At 37.5% G+C, this 16,964-nt stretch overlaps 1 protein-coding gene across 5 annotated transcripts in view; it reads right to left on the bottom strand.

The window, feature by feature from the left end:
- The window catches only part of LOC114663785 (intermembrane lipid transfer protein VPS13B-like), a 908,960-nt gene that overhangs the window by 349,221 nt on the left and 542,775 nt on the right, over positions 1–16,964 (bottom strand). For all 5 annotated transcript variants that reach the window (XM_051935849.1, XM_051935847.1, XM_051935848.1 and 2 more), the window contains exons 23-24: positions 6,398–6,632; positions 3,800–4,020 (exon numbers count right to left, since the gene is read on the bottom strand). In XM_051935849.1, the coding sequence (XP_051791809.1) occupies positions 3,800–4,020; positions 6,398–6,632 (456 nt within the window). The remainder of the gene's footprint in view (positions 1–3,799; positions 4,021–6,397; positions 6,633–16,964) is intronic.

The following is a 16,964-nucleotide window of genomic DNA, read 5'->3' as shown; positions in this document are numbered from 1 at the left end:
TAAGGCAGGTGGAAAGGATTTGGGAAACTAAAACAGTATTCATATAGTAAATTCCATCACAGTGATTATGCCAAGATTTTTAATATCAAGATACTAAGTTTCATATTTCAATTGAAAAATCATAAAAATGGCGAAATGTGGGTTAAATCATCTGGGACATCATGTATAAGCGTTGCGTACACACAAAAATGTTGTGCGCTCCCGTTTCCACGCTCAAATTGCGATGTATAAAACCTAAACTTGCCATAAAGCCATGCACATTCTCACGCTAGCTAAAACCCTGGCGTACGCAAGTTCTCTGCTCGGTTTTGCAAATTGGCAGCACCCAGCGTCAAAGCAGTGCTTTTGTTCCAGTGTGGTTTCCCTTTCTTTTTTAGATCCACATTCCCGATGCGGCTTTATCATATACACTGAGATTAACTGCATATTGTTTATTAGTTTAAGGCATCTGACTGTAATTAACCTGTAACAATATAATGGTCCAAGGAATACCCAACATATTCCAAATACCATAGTTGCTCTAGCGTTGTTACTCTCACTGCACCTTCTTCTTCTTCTTTCAGCTGCTCCCGTTAGGGGTTGCCACAGCAGATCAACTTTTTCCATATTACTCTCACTGCACCACTTGGAGTATTTATATCACTGTATCTGAGTATGGAATCACAGCTCTAGTGCAGCTGATCGGAAAGAGAATTATCAGTATACAGCATCTAGCACACGCTGCCTCAGCCATGCTGCCTATTTGAACTGCTTTCACAAGGCAAACGCTTCAGAGCCTTTCCTGTACTGACCTCATGGTTCAGAAACAGTTTCATCCCAACAACTATAAACGCAATCAATCAGTCCATCAAGTGCTCCTTGTAGAACTGTTTGTACTTATAAGTACAATTAATAATAATAATTCTTTGCATTTATATAGCGCTTTTCTCACTACACAAAGCGCTTAGCAATTGCAGATTATGGGCCTTGCTCAAGGGCCCAACAGAGCAGAGTTCCTTTTGGCATTTTTACGGGATTCGAACTGGCAATTGTCAGTGCAGATCCCTAGCCTCAGAGCCACCACTCTGCCTACCTCACTGTAAACTTGCGATAGTTATAATATTGCACAACCTGAGCCACTTTATAAAGAGCGCATTTACATATGATGATGATATCATTTTTAAAATGAAGAGCAGCAAAATATGCTTATTATATTATACAGACAAAACTTTAAATTCATTTAAATAATGTATATTGTTATTAATAATTAAAGATGTGAGGACATGATGTCACAGCACTAGCAAGGAGCTGGCACTCCGTTCATGGATTGTTCCTGCCTTGCGACGTATTCTTGCTGGGGCTGGCGCGACACTAGATGGTGAGAAGGATAGAATAATTAAACACGTACTACGAAGATATTTCAATGTTCCTTAAAAGTTTTGAAGAATTGGCGTTCTCAGCTTTCAGATGGCTTAACATCAATTACAGAGCTGATTGTGTGGCGATTGGGTATTTGGAGAAAGAAAAGGAAGGACAGGAATTGGGGGTTAGTACGTTTGAAAGAGACAGTACTGCTACAATAAATTATTTCATCGAAGGTCATGCATGGCGCAGCAAGCATCTTGCGTGAGGCATGAACAATCACTGCGCCACCGTGTTCCCGTGTTTAATACATGTTTTAATTCCTATCATCATGAAAATTATATCAAGTATACATCTCAGTATTTTAATTAATTACAGAGACTGTATTGTACTGTAATTTCAGGAATGTAATGGATTCTGTGTCCTGTCGGAGGAAGAGAAAGCCCGTTTAAGATGCACATAGTGATTCACAAACATAGAGCATATAGAAGAACACATACAAAACAAAGCATTTAATGTGCTACTTTAGTTACGATGGGATTTGAGAAACTAGTAAATTAAACTATTTTAAGATGAAGTTTATGATGTTCTACTTTAATGACAAAATAAATGACATGATTAAAGTGGAAATTTTGAGATTAAAGCTGACATTTCATGCTTTTTTCCCCACTATGTCCCTATTTTTTTTTCTTTTCTCTGTACCCTAATAAGCTTTCATATGACACTCAGACGGTGGGCTACGACTTGCCTTTTCACAGCAACTTTGATATCTGACCACTTCTTTTTTATTTTGGGCACTGTGCTAATTTGTGAACTTGAGCTTTTGAGTTTCTCCGACACTATGTCACTCAATCAACTTCCTTTTATTGTTAATACCACTGTTTAAACCAACAAATACTACGTTTTTCCTTGCCTCCATTTGGTATTCGCTGAAATTCTGCTATTTTCCCCCGTGCTTTTGCCATTGTCTTTTCACAGAATGCTGAGCTTGAGGGCTATTTATATTGATTTGCATATTCAAAGAGGCGTAATTCTGGGAGGAGACGGGGCGGGACAGCAGGCGCGTGCATATGCATTACTTTTCACACTGACCAGGATTTATGAAGCGTAAGAATGTGGAAGTTGGCGAAGGCAAAGATTTATGCATCTGGATTTTTTTGCGCATACGCACATTTCCACTTTTGACCTTACGCCATGTTTTAGTGTGAATTCTATGCACAGCGTTATGCATGAGGCCCCTGGTCAGATGAAGTTTTTCCCAATAAATGAAAACACTGGAGAAATTGGAAATAAGGGATACTAAAAGTGAAAGACAGACAGGCAGTAACTGGCAAGGAATTACATTTGCCACAGCAAGACATTTATTTATTTAGTATAACATAAATCACACTCAGCAATGAGTTTAGAACTAGGGTGAAGAAAACTTGTGTTTGTCTTCATCCGTTTTTACAACATAGCCTGAAATAAAATCAAACCTAGAAAAATCTACCCTTTGGGAGTTTGTGTTGTACAAAGCTAAACATAGAGACTAGGAATCCTGACTTGACTGAATGTGGAAGGTCACAGACACTAATATTTATTGTACATATTAAAAGTTTTCAGATTATGTTGCTACTTTCATAGATCTACTGATATCTGACAACTATAAAATCTTCCATTTCATTGCATGATGTCCATTCCACTGCTTAAACTACATTCCACTGCTTTTTGGAAAATATGGCTACAGTGACTTAAGACCTAATTCACTTTCAGCATTAACACTTCTAGTTTAACAGATTTTCACATTTAGGAAATCCTACTAAAAAGTGTTAACAATTACGATCATGGGAGAGAAAACCTGCCCACAGCAGACCACAACATATGTTTACAACATAAACAACATCTGAAGCAAAGGGAATCAGAAAACATACATGTGGGTTAAATTGCAATTTGTCAAGAACTTGCTTTATTTTCTTTCACTCCGCTTCTCAATATCACGGAGTGTCAATAACCATGTAAGGGTTAACAAAAAATGAGAAAAAGGTTAATGCTTAAATGGGAATTTGAGAAAATTGTTTCCACCACTATGCTCCCGCTGTACGTGCTACTCCTATAAATAGGGTCGCTGAACAATGACATATTCAACAGGCATCAATCCCCAAGGAGATGCAATCCACTACTACCTAAGAGTTTAAGTAAACTGCACACCTGCAACTGATTTAGCCATATTAGCAAAATATGTATTTTAAGTTACAGTTACAAGACCTAAGGATGAGGGAAGGAAAAAATCTCAGAGCATTTTGGGGTACTTGATAGGTGCAGTCATTGATTTTAATGAATACTAAATAGAAATGAAGAAAAACGAAGGGAAATAAAAACAAATTATGATATTTTATGCGAAACATAAAATTTCCCATTTCATTTCAAAGAACATTTTTAACTTTTAGCATTGTTCCCCACTGATCAGTAAAATACTCACCTGAGGGTTTGAGCATTTAATCTCAAGTGATTCCAGGTCCACATGCAGACACACAACAAATGAATGTCTGCATTCAGTGCCTGGGGCCTGCAGTTTATGTGATGTGACCGCCAGAGTTGAAGTGCAGCCTACAGGCTCCAAAAGGCTGAATGACTTCTGTTGGCCAAGAAGTGTATACACACTGAACTGACTGAGGCTTATGGTCCATGGGAAAGCATCTCCTGCAAGACAGAGACAAAATGTTATACTAGTTTGTCCAAAGTTGTGTAAAAATCAGGGGTGTACAAAATAACTGTCTTTAATTTATAGTAAAGGCACTAGTGAGTTAAGTGAGTGACTTGTTTAGTGTCAAATACTGTAGTCAATGGTTTGAATCAAAAGGCTTACCATCAAATGTCACAATGTCCACTATCAACCTTGCACATATAGATTGAGAAAATGCAACATGGGAACAGACAGTAAATTGGAATGACACAAATGACAGAAGTTCAAAGATATGAAGGAAAGTAATAATCAGTAATGAAACCAACATAATAACCAAGTGCCAGCTCAGGAATCTGTTATTGGTGTTCTGCTTTACCAGTCAAATAGTTCCACACAGGAGAACATGAGACATTTTTGTTGAGGCCAGTCATGGGAAGAAACCACCCTCTGCCATTTAATGGTGAAGCAAGTTAGAACAGGAAATGAGTTCCACATTTAACATATTAAAAAATCCAGTGGTGTTAGGTTATGACTTTTTGGAGATCTGGACTCTTGACTTTTCTCTTTCAGTATTACTGGTAAAATTCCATTTATATTGATGAGCAAAACAGGTACATTTTGATTTACATACAGTTCTGCAGTTTGAAATGAAAAACACTTTAAATTTAAAAAATTGTTCTGCAGGTGATTTTGCAGTTCCAAAATGATGAACTCACTAAAGAATATTTTTTAATTGGGGGGGGGGCATCAAAACAAAGAATATTGCCTCCTAAACCTGCTGTAAGACAGCATCTCATAGAATACTGTGAGTGGGAGATTAAACCAGAAGATCATGAAGGCAAATTCATAGTAAAAAAGCAGGCCAGGTCAAAACCAGAAAGATCAAAAGGTTTTCAGGCAAACAAAACACCAGGGAAAACCCAGGAATCAAAGTCTGGACAGAAACATTTTAAAACCATAAATCAATACAGAACTTTGCCTACTTTTAATAGAAGCTACTACACTAAAGTTTTTCAAAGTTTATGCAACCAAGGGAAAATGTATCACTGAACCACCTTCATATTTACACCATCAATAACACAGATGTAACCTTCAGATCATTTGATACATCTTCTTTGTCATGCACAAAGAAGAATGGGCCATAGTAAAATAAAACATAACCATTGTCCAAACAAGTAACAATTGATAAAAACAATGAATTTCTGTACAACATAATAAAAAACATGAAAACAACACAAAATCCACATGCAATATTTTATTACTGTAAAAACCTAACTTACGCTTCTGTGTTTACCTATATTTTGTGGTGCAGCTGCCAAAAGCAGGTAATCTGTACCACACCATTAAAATCAATTCTATTTATGCCCCTTGTTCACATCACCATGCAGGACTGCAGTAGTGTTTTTGTTTTTTGTTTTTTTAATTGACATGCTGCATATTTTCTATATGAAATCACATGAAAATGCACCGTTGTGTACATCATTGTTTTCTCCAGAGGAAAACTCAGTAGATGGAAGCTTGCTGGTGCCAACTATAACCATGTAACACCCATTTTAATGGTCTATTTCTACCATATCATCTGTAAAGAACATTCTAATATCATGCTATTCATAGGACCATTTACTGGGGAATTAACATCACCTGGGATTAGTGATGCTCCAATCAATTGGCCGTCAATCTAAATCAGTCGATTTTCACTACAAACGACTTGTTCTATGATCAGTAAATGGTCTGATAACAAAAAAAAAAAACTTTACTAAGCTTTACAGTAATTTAGCAGTAGTACTCTTTACACAAGGTATTACGGTATAACAGCTAGCACGTGTCTTTTTTTTGCTATGAACTATCTGTAAACAGAGATCAGTGAGGCAGACATTACCAGAGAGAGAGAAGACTGGAATATTAACTTTTACACTACAGAAACTGATATAATAATCTGAGAAAAAGGAATCAGAGGAGTCATTAGACAAACAGCAAGAAAAGCTACTTTAATGAAATAAGACTTTTTTTGCCCTTTAATTAAAACAGATACTGCTTGTCTGAATTTGGATGGTGAGTGAAACAGTAAAGCAGTTTATATTTTCAATTAAAACCCAAAAAAATAAAGAAGAATTTGAAAGTGCTGATTATTAAACAACAGGCTTGTTAGATAACAGCAAAATTTGTCTCTTTTACTTGTAAATTTGTTAAGCATGTTAGCCTTGTATCTTCTTAATAAACATTTAATGAACATTTGATAGATTTACGTCTTTTTTAAATGTGTGTTTGTATATTAAACTATTTTAGCTAGTTTAATAGATGTTATCTGCTTTGACATTGTCACAGTAACACACAAGTTCAAAAAAAGACAAATGGAAAAAAGGTACAGTATTAAGCTGCAAATAAAATGCGCACCTTCTTCAAGAACAGGTCGAGATGCAACAAAGGGTATCTCCTGCAGTGGTTCCATGTGCTTGTGTCCTGCACTCATAACTTTTATTTGGGGAAGGCACAAGACAAGTGTGGCTGGCATTCTTGACTGGTTATGGTACCAGCTGCGAACAGTCCCAGGAATATCCCCTGACACAATGGTGCTAGGAGAAGGCAGAGTGTCGCTTGGCAGGAAAATACAGCAGGACTGCACTTCAAGCTGGAAAAAAGAGACAGAAGTAAGACATGAAAGACCCATTGATTGAGAATAGATGCATGTGACTGTTCAGTTCATGCCTAATAACCACTTCTGAGGCTCAGGCAACAAAAATACCTCTTGGACAAGATTAAATAAAGGCAAAATGTTCCAGAAGAATGGAATTTTGAATTTAACAAATTGGCTTTTGAAAGTTTCCATGATGACAAGCACCCTCAATCACTTTGCAGGTTCAGTACAGAGACAAGCATTTACAGTATAGAGGTAGACGTGATAGATGATATCATGCCTATGTGGCTAAAGGCCAGATGCCATGGTAAAGTAGATGATATTTCAATAAGTTTTCAACTATAAACCTGAATAAAAGAGAACACATCTAAAACATATGAAGGCATACAAGTGAAAGCAATCTGTTCCAACTTCCTACTGAGATCATTATGAAAGTAAGAAAGTAAATAAATATATATATCAATCGATCAATAGGGCTGCAGGAAATAAGCACAAGTGCTAAATATGAATAGTCCTGATCAAAAGAGGCAGTCAGATTATTTGCAGCAGCAGGTCTGGTATTATCTTTTGCATAAAACAGGACCTTCTATACTCTGTGACTTCATTTGTTAGCAATGTGCTTTGGAAACAGTGCATTATTTTGTTATTTTATAGTTACTGTTATTTGCCATTACAGGAGAAATCTAAACTGCAAGGAAAGCCTGTTTTGTGTGTTTCTGATTTACACTGCTGAAGATGCTTAAAGCTTCATTGTGATTTTTTAAAACTATGTAACTATAAAATTTCATATATTAAAATGTATTCCTACTCTTTAAAATCAAAAATCTGATGAACTGTATATGATGGCTTTCATTTTTTTTAACGTAGAGTAAGACTAAATACCAGGTAGTCTAAAGCCATTCCAACTGTTCTGCAAAATGGTACACTTAGACCTTGTAGTCACGCTAATGTAGACAAGACAAACTAAGAAGACAAAAAATGAAGACCACTAAGCTACTGTTAAAGGAAAGACTTTCTTGATATACACTGTAGCATGTACTGAGCTGAAAGGTTTAAAGGCTAAGAACCTGAAAAGTAAACTTTAGAATCAGAGGGATCCAAACCTGCACTCAGTGATCAGCTCTATTTAACACTAGGATCCCTGAAACCTACAAAAAAAACTCGTAATCCTGGGCCACCTTAAATTCCTTCGCACCTCTCTATTAGTGTCTTTTGTTTTGTAAATGTGTCGATCAGCACAAGCAGCAAGCAGCTATCCCATTCCCCCACTGCCACAGCTCAACTTGGGCAAAAAGTTCTTCTAGCTCAAGGCTCTTTATCTGTGTGTGAGGTGCACGGAATTATATAGGGTAAATAATATATCGTTATTTTGAAAACATGCATTTCATGTGTGTTCCGTGTCTATAATGATCTAAGTAAATGTAGGACAACAGTGAGGAAAGCGAGGAAAGAAATGTTGAACACATACCTAAAACAGAAACGTTTTTCATGTTATAGTACTAATGACAATATTTTGACATGTATAATGACAAATGTGTATTATGTGTCAAGATAGAAGTCCAAACACTTCACAAAAGGTACACGCATAAAAAAAACAAGTGCACTTTTATTCAAGAATACAACCAAAGAAAAAGAAATCAGGTTAGGGTATGATGCTGACACAACCGCTTGGGTGCTGCAGCAGTGAGAACTGCTGACTCATGATCAAGATGTCACTGGTTTAATTCCGGGCACTTCCCAGAATTACCGTTTTACGTAGTGAGCTGCTCTTATTGTTACTATTATAGAATAAAAACATACATTTGATTCGAGTCTGTAACAGCCGGTGTAAATTTATGGTACTTGTAAAGGTTAGCATTTTTTTTTTTATTTAGTTTTATTCTGTCACGTTCATGCCCCCACCCCACCCCCAATCTGACACTGCTGTTTTCAAATAAGGACATGCCATAACAGAGGTGAACTCAGAAGAGGATGAGGGTTCTACATGGGAGAAAGAGAATAGGAGCCCTTCCCACAAGAAACGTCCACTCATTTATAAGAATAACGCAGCTGCACCAGGCGTGAAGGTGAAAGATAGCATCATTTGGATGCAGCAAAAGGTCAGGCGTCATCCTGCCAGTGAACCTGACACAAGCATGTCCTTCAATGAAACAGCATGGAATGCCGAGCTCACCAAGGTATTGTGCAAAGTTCAGTTTGTGATTATGTTTTGTGAGGGTCTTTAATTGAAAAACATGTATATGTTAATTATATAAAAGCCACATCGAATGTTATTTACCTATATTTATTCACTTAACTAACTACAGGTGTAAAGTCAGAAGTAGACTGCAGAGCTTTCTATGTTTGATCGACACAGGCACAGCTGCTTGCTGCTTGTGCTGATCAACACATCTACAAAACAAAAGACGCTAATGGAGAGGGGTGAAGGAATTTAAGGTGGCCCAAGATTACACATTTTTTCATAGGCTTCAGGGATTCTAGTATTAAAAAATAACAGGAGTGAATTTGGTGTACCTGAACTTCAAAAAAAAAAAAAAATGCTTGTATATGTCTGGTGTATGCTATAATACTTGCATTAAAAGGTTCTGTGTAGCACCTTATATTACAACAGAAGAGTGTCACTGAAATGTAAACAACTAGAAAATGTAACTATATATCTTCTTGCTAATTTCTTCTTTCACCTTGTAAAACATGTAATTATTTATTTTTAGTAAAAATGTTCAAAGAGCAAGTGTTTCCTTGTGTACCATTTGCACAGGGACAGACGTAAAAGGGATGATAAGTCAAACCAGCAGGTTCTCAGATGGATTCATTCAATCAGCTAAAAACAGGAAAAGATGAGCCTATTAAGGAATGAGTGGTGTCTCTGTTTCTGTAGCTGAAAAAAACAAACAAGTATCAGGTCTACATGACTTTCAGTGTTCAATATTACAATTATGCATACAGGCGAGTCTTAGGTTACTCATGTGTTCGTAACCAGTCTACAAATGCACTAGCTGTGCTACCTATCTAAGACAGGTTGAAATCTAAGTAATCAAGGTAGACCTCAGTGTTAATGTCTGCAGTGCATCATGCAATGCATATGTCTATATTATATTTCTATTTGTATGAAATTTGTAAAAGCAGTGTTAATTTTTGTGATGAGCCATCTATTGGAATGGCAAATCCAATAAACTATTACTAAAAATGTTTGTGGTGCACCACCTTTCAGAATGACAGAGACACAGCAACCAAACAGACACACAGACAGACATGCAGACTTAATTAAGGTGTAAGTTGTAACCTGCAGTGAAAAAATATCTGGTATTGAGAAAGTGTCAACAATGCATAATGCTTTATTACTTTTATTACAGAAAAAAACATTGCAGTGAAGCAGTTTTACTGCACTATATCACACAAAATGCAAATAATTTAAAGTAAAGTTTGAACATAGCTATTTCTACCTTATGCTTAAACATCCTGAAGTTTTCATGTTATTGCAACTCATGGAGTTGAAAAAGGCATAATGATTGCACGAAAATCCTTCATTAACTGACTATTTTCAGACACATGCTGTTTCAGCTAATCGCTCAGGGTTATGCTTCCCAGCGATGTCACAGCTGGAACACATACCCGGGATGATGTGACTAATAAGCATCCAACCAACCAACTGGCAATCGACTTGTGTATTTTTGGCTGAGTGTATTCGCGCAGCTGCACATGCCACCGGTTACATTCAATATCATGTGTGCATAAAAGCACAAAATGATTGAAAAAGTTTGTATAGTACTTACTGTACTATACCATGCAATAGCATTTGTGACAATTGCAACATATTAATCCATGTCAAGACAAGTTTTCTTCGTTTGTAAGTAAAAACACAAAAGTCATTAAATTAAAATTCAGTTGAAAATAAACATTTTTGGGTTTCATGTGCTAGTTAGTATCTCTGAAATTTCCATAGGCCAAAACCATTGTAATCTGACACCTACCTCTATACATAATAAATATATTAAGGAGAAATATTAATTAAATAAAAACAGATGAAATACAAAATAGTCACTTTTTGAAAGCTTATCATAGCTAAACAAACTCTGGGTATTCTATGAATTAAAGACTCAAGGTTCTGTTCTGAGAGTTCCCTCCAACACTGCTGGAGAAGTGCCCACAAATAATCTGCTCTAATTAGCCTTAACCTTTCTATTCATTTCATTCCAAATCAGCTCACTGGGGTGTAGATTAGGTGATTGTGCAGGTAATTTCTTCACTTACAAATTTCTTTTGTATTCCTTCAACTTCAAATAATTCTGACAGAGATCGATGCATGCTCAGTCATGACACTGATATACCACAAGGAGCTTCCCAATAAGTCTTACACTAGTAGATATGGCATGGCACTAGAGAATACCGTGGATGCTCCTTAAGATCACAATTATAGTCACTAGGTTTAGTTCAGCAGCATTAGAGTCAGTCAAATGCCCCCCAAATCATAACACTACCTCCTCAAGGCTTAACAGTTGCTTCTATACACTATGAATCAATCTTCTCACCAGTTTGATGACATATATAAACTATTTGTGATGAATTGAAAATTTTAAATTTGGATTAGCTAGTCCACAATGCTTTTTCCATCCTGCAAAAACCCAGCTTATATTTAATTTAGCTCAAACACACCTCATTACATTGCTTTCATTAAGGTTTCTGAACTGCTACACGACCACCAGGTCCTGTTTCCCAATGTCTTCTCTAGATTGTTGAAATGAACATTTTCTTATACTGAGTCTCAATAAACTGTGCATTAATGTTGGAAACAGTCAGCCTTCTGTAACTCTAGTTTGAGACCTTAAAGCAATTGTCTGATTTTGTTACTGATCTAGGTCACAAGATCGTGTTTGATCAGAGTTCTTTCTAGTTTTGATAAAGTATGCTACAGAGCTCACAGATATTTCAAGTTGTAATGCAGTTTCTCTGAAAAACAATCTTTCATTCCTTAGAGCAGGCATGTCAAACACGCGGTCCCTGGGCCACATGTGGCCCGCAACAGAAATCTGTGCGGCCCGCATGACAGATCCTAGTTAGCACTGAACTTGTACAAAATGATTACTATCGTTTGTGATTGAATCATTCTGCATCTTCAGTGTTACTTTTGGACTTTTCTTACTTCTGCCTTCTGACAAAAGCGCGTTTTCCCATGGCATTACGGTACCGGAAACGTCATCTGCTAGTATAGCCACGAGCCTTGACCAAAGTTAATAGGCTGCAGCAGGGGTGGCCTTAGGCATGTGCAAACTGTGCACCTGCACAGTGCCGCCAAATCGCATGGGCCGCCACGCCAATATATATTGAATATAAAACAGAAAGAGAAAATAACGACACAGCTGACGGCAATGTGGCCGAAAAACATTCTGTTTCTTGTTAATTAGTACGCTGTATTTACAAATGTTGCTAGAGTCGGAGCAGTAAGCTATATGTAGTATTATAATGTTTTGCCCTAATGAGAATATCATGGGCCGCCACTTGGTTTTCAAGTTACGGACACGCATATATAGAAGCGTGTCATGAGCACGAGGCGGCTATGCAGTGTCTGCAACGGACGTGGTCATCCACCGTGCATAAGATACCATATTGACATTGCCAGGCGAAGGGGCCACCGATTCTTTCTCTGCCCAGGGCCGCCACGAGCCTAGAGCCGCCCCTGCTAAGGCTACACTACTGACTGGGCTGCTGAGACTGGCCACTGGGCAAAACTGACCATCACGAGTAGTAATAGCCCGCATATTTTCACGTTTTTTTGCTCTAGTTTCATGTAATTTTGTGCTAGTATTGTAACGTACAGTTAGTGCAGACTACAGCTGAAGATCTGAAGTGGACGCGAGAAGTTGGTGTGTTGTTTATTAACATATTTTTGTGATTTTGAGTTTGTAAAATTATTGTAGGTCAGATGGCTTTTGCATATCGGCTTATTTTACAATATAAACTTTGAAGTAAACTTAGTAAAGTAAAATTTGATTTTTGGAGGATTGGTTTTCCAACTTGAAATACTAAGCAATTAATTCAGTGAGCATTTTTGTGATGTCAGTTCACACAAACAGGGCATTGCGCTGTTCTCTTACAACGTTGAGAATGCGCCTGAGAATATCCAAATGGAATTGATTGAAGTGCAGTCAGATTCTATACTGAAGGCAAAATACAACGAAGTTGGTGTGCCAGGCTTGTATGCTTACCTGCCACCCTCGTATGTGCAGATCCGTAAGTTGGCATCGAGAGTACTGTCAATGTTCGGAAGCACTTACCTTTGTGAGCAATTGTTTTTGTTAATGAAAGCTACCAAAACCCCAAATCGCTCAAGACTTACCGTCGAGCACCTTTCATCCCTAATAAAAGTTGCAGCTGCACAAGATTTCAAGCCTGATATTGACGAACTGGTTACTAACAAGACATGACAAGTGTCGGGACAAAAGAAATAAATCTCACACTGTAAGGCTCCTATATAAGCAATGAATATAATATAACGAATATCAATCATCAAGACACTATATAAAAGCGGTCGGGATTGTCCTTCCGTCCCGTGAGTGCAAAGCGTAGTGGTATTCCGCTTATCACAGACTTACTACTTGCGGCACGAAGCGACGCGATGTGAGCAGAGTTCTGGTGCTCCCATCTTTCACTTGCTTTTGTGCGCGATGCGCTGGAAAAATAGACAAAATTATGTCTCTAGAAATAATTAATGTTGATGGAGTACAAATGCCTCACCGCATAGTAAATATCAGGGGAGATGGTGCTTGCTTATTCTCATCTATAGCTTATTTAGTGCATGAAACTCCGTCTTTAGTGGTACAGATTCGGGCTGACATTGTACGACATGTTTTAAGCAATTGGTCAAGGTTTCAGCCATTTACAATGATGCCGTCAGGAATCTCTTATACAAATGAGCTTCAGTATCTCACTGAAATGTCAAAGTCTCAAACTTACGGTACCATTTCTGAGCTAATGGCAGCGGGAGAGTTGTTCCCCAATGAGTTTCAAGTATATTATTATGGAGTCCTACACTCCAAGTTTGGACAGGCACTCGAGGCGATAAAAAAACTTAGGTTTTCGGGAGATGTTATGAACGGGCACTTTGATGTTCTCATTCCCTATACTTACATGCCTGATGTACACATGGAGCGCACACAAATTGAGGATAAAAGTCGGTCGCATTAAAAGGCGGGTGAGCCTAGTAATATAATAAGGACCTAGCTAAGAGGTTAAGACTCTAATTCTACACTGTTGTATGGAGACTGCATGGAAATAAATTGCTTTTCTTTAAAGTTTAAGTGTTACATTTTTTAAAGTTTTCAGTATTGGAAAGAAAGCTACAGTAAAAGAAAGCTACAGTAACTTTGTATAATAGTATAATAGTATTTGTTACAGTATGGCCCGCTGACGCACGTATGGCAGTCGAAGCAGCCCACCAATGGTAGTGAGTTTGACATGCCTGCCTTAGAGTAATGGCCACTTCCCATTTCTCTAAGGTGAGCCTCCCATGACGACTGCTGATTGTGTTCCACCAAACACCTAAATCTACTAATTAGAAAGCTCTTGGATTCTAATGGGATTGTAAATTACATGTTTATTAAAGGCACTGCTAAAATAAATCGGAAGAGAAATATATGTTGTTTGTTCTAACTTGCTTAATTACAATACTCAAATCTATACCATTTCAGATTGATATTGTTTCCTAATAGAATAGAAAATCACAGTTATTTCACAATTATAGCCATTCCTCAATTAGACCTTAATTATGAACACAGACCATTCATATATGTACACACACATATTTTCAAGCTACTCCTCTACCTTTTCCTCCACATCGGTGAGACCACCACCGGTGAGGGCAATTGATTCCACATCTTCTGGTCTTCTGGCTTTAAAGCCCACCGCTGCCACACAGAGTCAGTTTTGACTCAACTGAACTGAAGGACTGAGTTCTGTGTTCCTTAAGAATTGTTGTCAGTACAACTTATTTATTTGTTTGCAGTTAATTGTAATGGAGTCACGAATAGTAGTGGTACTATTTATTTAATCATGGGATTGAAATTAAACGGGGATGATAAGCTTGACGCCCCAATATTTCTTCTGGGACCTGCAGTACCTTATTTCGACCACAGCTGCCTTCACTAGACAAAGTCCATGGCACCAGAGAATAGCAATAACCATGCAAATCTATACTCAGCCATAAGAGTCATAAGATAGATCATCAGATGACTTCTGGAAACATTAACTTGTAATCCTGTGCTACAATGTGATATCACCCTCTGAAAACTCAGACTAAGCATCTCTTGACATCTCTAACTGAACAAAATTGGAGTGCACTGTGTTGCTAATTTTGGAGTGGTTTTCAATGAGAAGTCTCACTTCCTTCTGGTACAAAATAATGGTCAATGTTAGGTCTGCAGAAAGCCTGGAGAAAGTCACCTTTAAGAGACCATTTTCAAAAAGCATTCATCACCAACACCTATTGTCATACTCTAGGGAGATACAATTTAACAAATGAAAGCTGATTCTAGATAGATATCAAAGATATCATGACTGTGTAACTATAAGACAACTGTGTGACTTAACTTGCTGTCATGTATAGGCCATTCTGGAAAATATCTGGATTCTGTTGCTAAACCTACCCCAACTATGGCTCAGCTAACCAGTAACAGTCAATACCTGCTGAATAAATCCCACAAGTAAGCATCCAGAATCTTTACTGATTCAATGCCATGTCATGCTCAAGTATGCAATTTGATAATGGCTGATGTACCTGCCCCTATTTATCACCATTGAGTCTGACCACACAAGATCTGTTTCATAACTATCAGGTGTGGTGTCTTCCATACTTGCCCAATGCCCAAATAATCAGCATCAAACACAAAACAAACCCTGACTCAATCCCAGTCTCTCTCTGTCAACACTTTACTAGGATTACTTCCTGGGCAATCCTTAGAATCATTTCTTGGATTAGGAGTACTCTCTGAAATATCCTTGGCCCAAGTCAAATTAAGCAGTCTAGCATTCAGCTTTCATTTAGTATTAAAGACTCATGTATTCAGGGTAACTCCCTGCTTCCTTTCCTCCACATTATGTGAAAGAGCTCCACTTGTCCCCTTTCTGATACTTACTGCTCTTTTGGAGTTCTTCTCTCACTCTGACAGTGCTATATACCCTCTTTTTAATTCTGGGGTCTTTGAAGAAGAAATATCTGGGGTATCATCAGGATATATCAACCCTCGTAAAAATGCCAATTTACCCACAATGGTGCATGGAAGGAGTCTTCAGTCATTATAGTGGATTATTCTTTCAAAGTCAGGCCCATCCTTTGTTTTATATATATGTCATCCTGTAGCCAATGGTAAACCTTTACCATGTGCAGAATACACTACTATTATTAATGACTTCTTGGTACCATTTGATACAGAATGGTTTAAACATGGGTAAGACAAAAACTCTAATTTGGTAATAAATTGAATAATCCTGTGGTTCTATTTATACCATATCCATGGACTATTCTTTCTAATCAAACTCTGCACACCTATACTAGATTTGCTTTCCCACTTTCTTATACCTATTCTGACTAAATGTTCAATCTGTCACTACTCAAATATGACTTCCTCCTCTGTCAACAGACCTACTCTAAAAAAATCATGAAAAGATCCAGAGTGTGAGAATTAGTATGTTTAAATAGATAAAAGTATTGTACAGTATCTCACACATCACAGTCTGTGGTGTTTGAACAGGTAGAATAATGGAACTATTTTGATTATTAAAAAAAAAAACCAGAAATGTAAGAACACTCAAACTGTTGTAATCTTGTCTGTGTACCAGGTAAGAGTAATAAAGCTGGAATCTATTCATGGTCCCATAAACGACTGAAACCCATGCAAACACAACATCAATAACCATCTTTGATTTGACATTCCTGAGCCTAAATAATTACACTAAAGTGACAAGAATTCATTGCAGAAAAGCAAAGGCTAAATTTGAAAAAATAAATACTTTGCAATGTGTAATTTTTGTTTGTTTCTGCAACGGTGATCGTTGTGTTCTGACGGTGAGTTAATTAGGCCTTTAATCTGTAGTTTATTGATCCAAAGTCTGTTTTGGAGTTTTACTTCTGATGATCTTGAAAGCAATCTTACACTTGTGCAGATGTGAGAAGTTTAGTGATTCCTCAACTCATATATGTGGTTAGGTGCTAGTTTCATTTCCAGTTCACTGCCAGTCTGGTCAAAGGGCAGACATTTAGAGGTCATCAGTAAGCAATTGTTTGGGCTGAGGGAAATGTGTGATCTTCATTGTTCTCACCTCTACTGGGCCCTC

Source organism: Erpetoichthys calabaricus, chromosome 13, assembly GCF_900747795.2.
Source record: "Erpetoichthys calabaricus chromosome 13, fErpCal1.3, whole genome shotgun sequence".
In the NCBI taxonomy this organism is placed as follows: Eukaryota; Metazoa; Chordata; class Cladistia; order Polypteriformes; family Polypteridae; genus Erpetoichthys; species Erpetoichthys calabaricus.
This window is presented reverse-complemented; position numbering and strand designations above follow the sequence as displayed.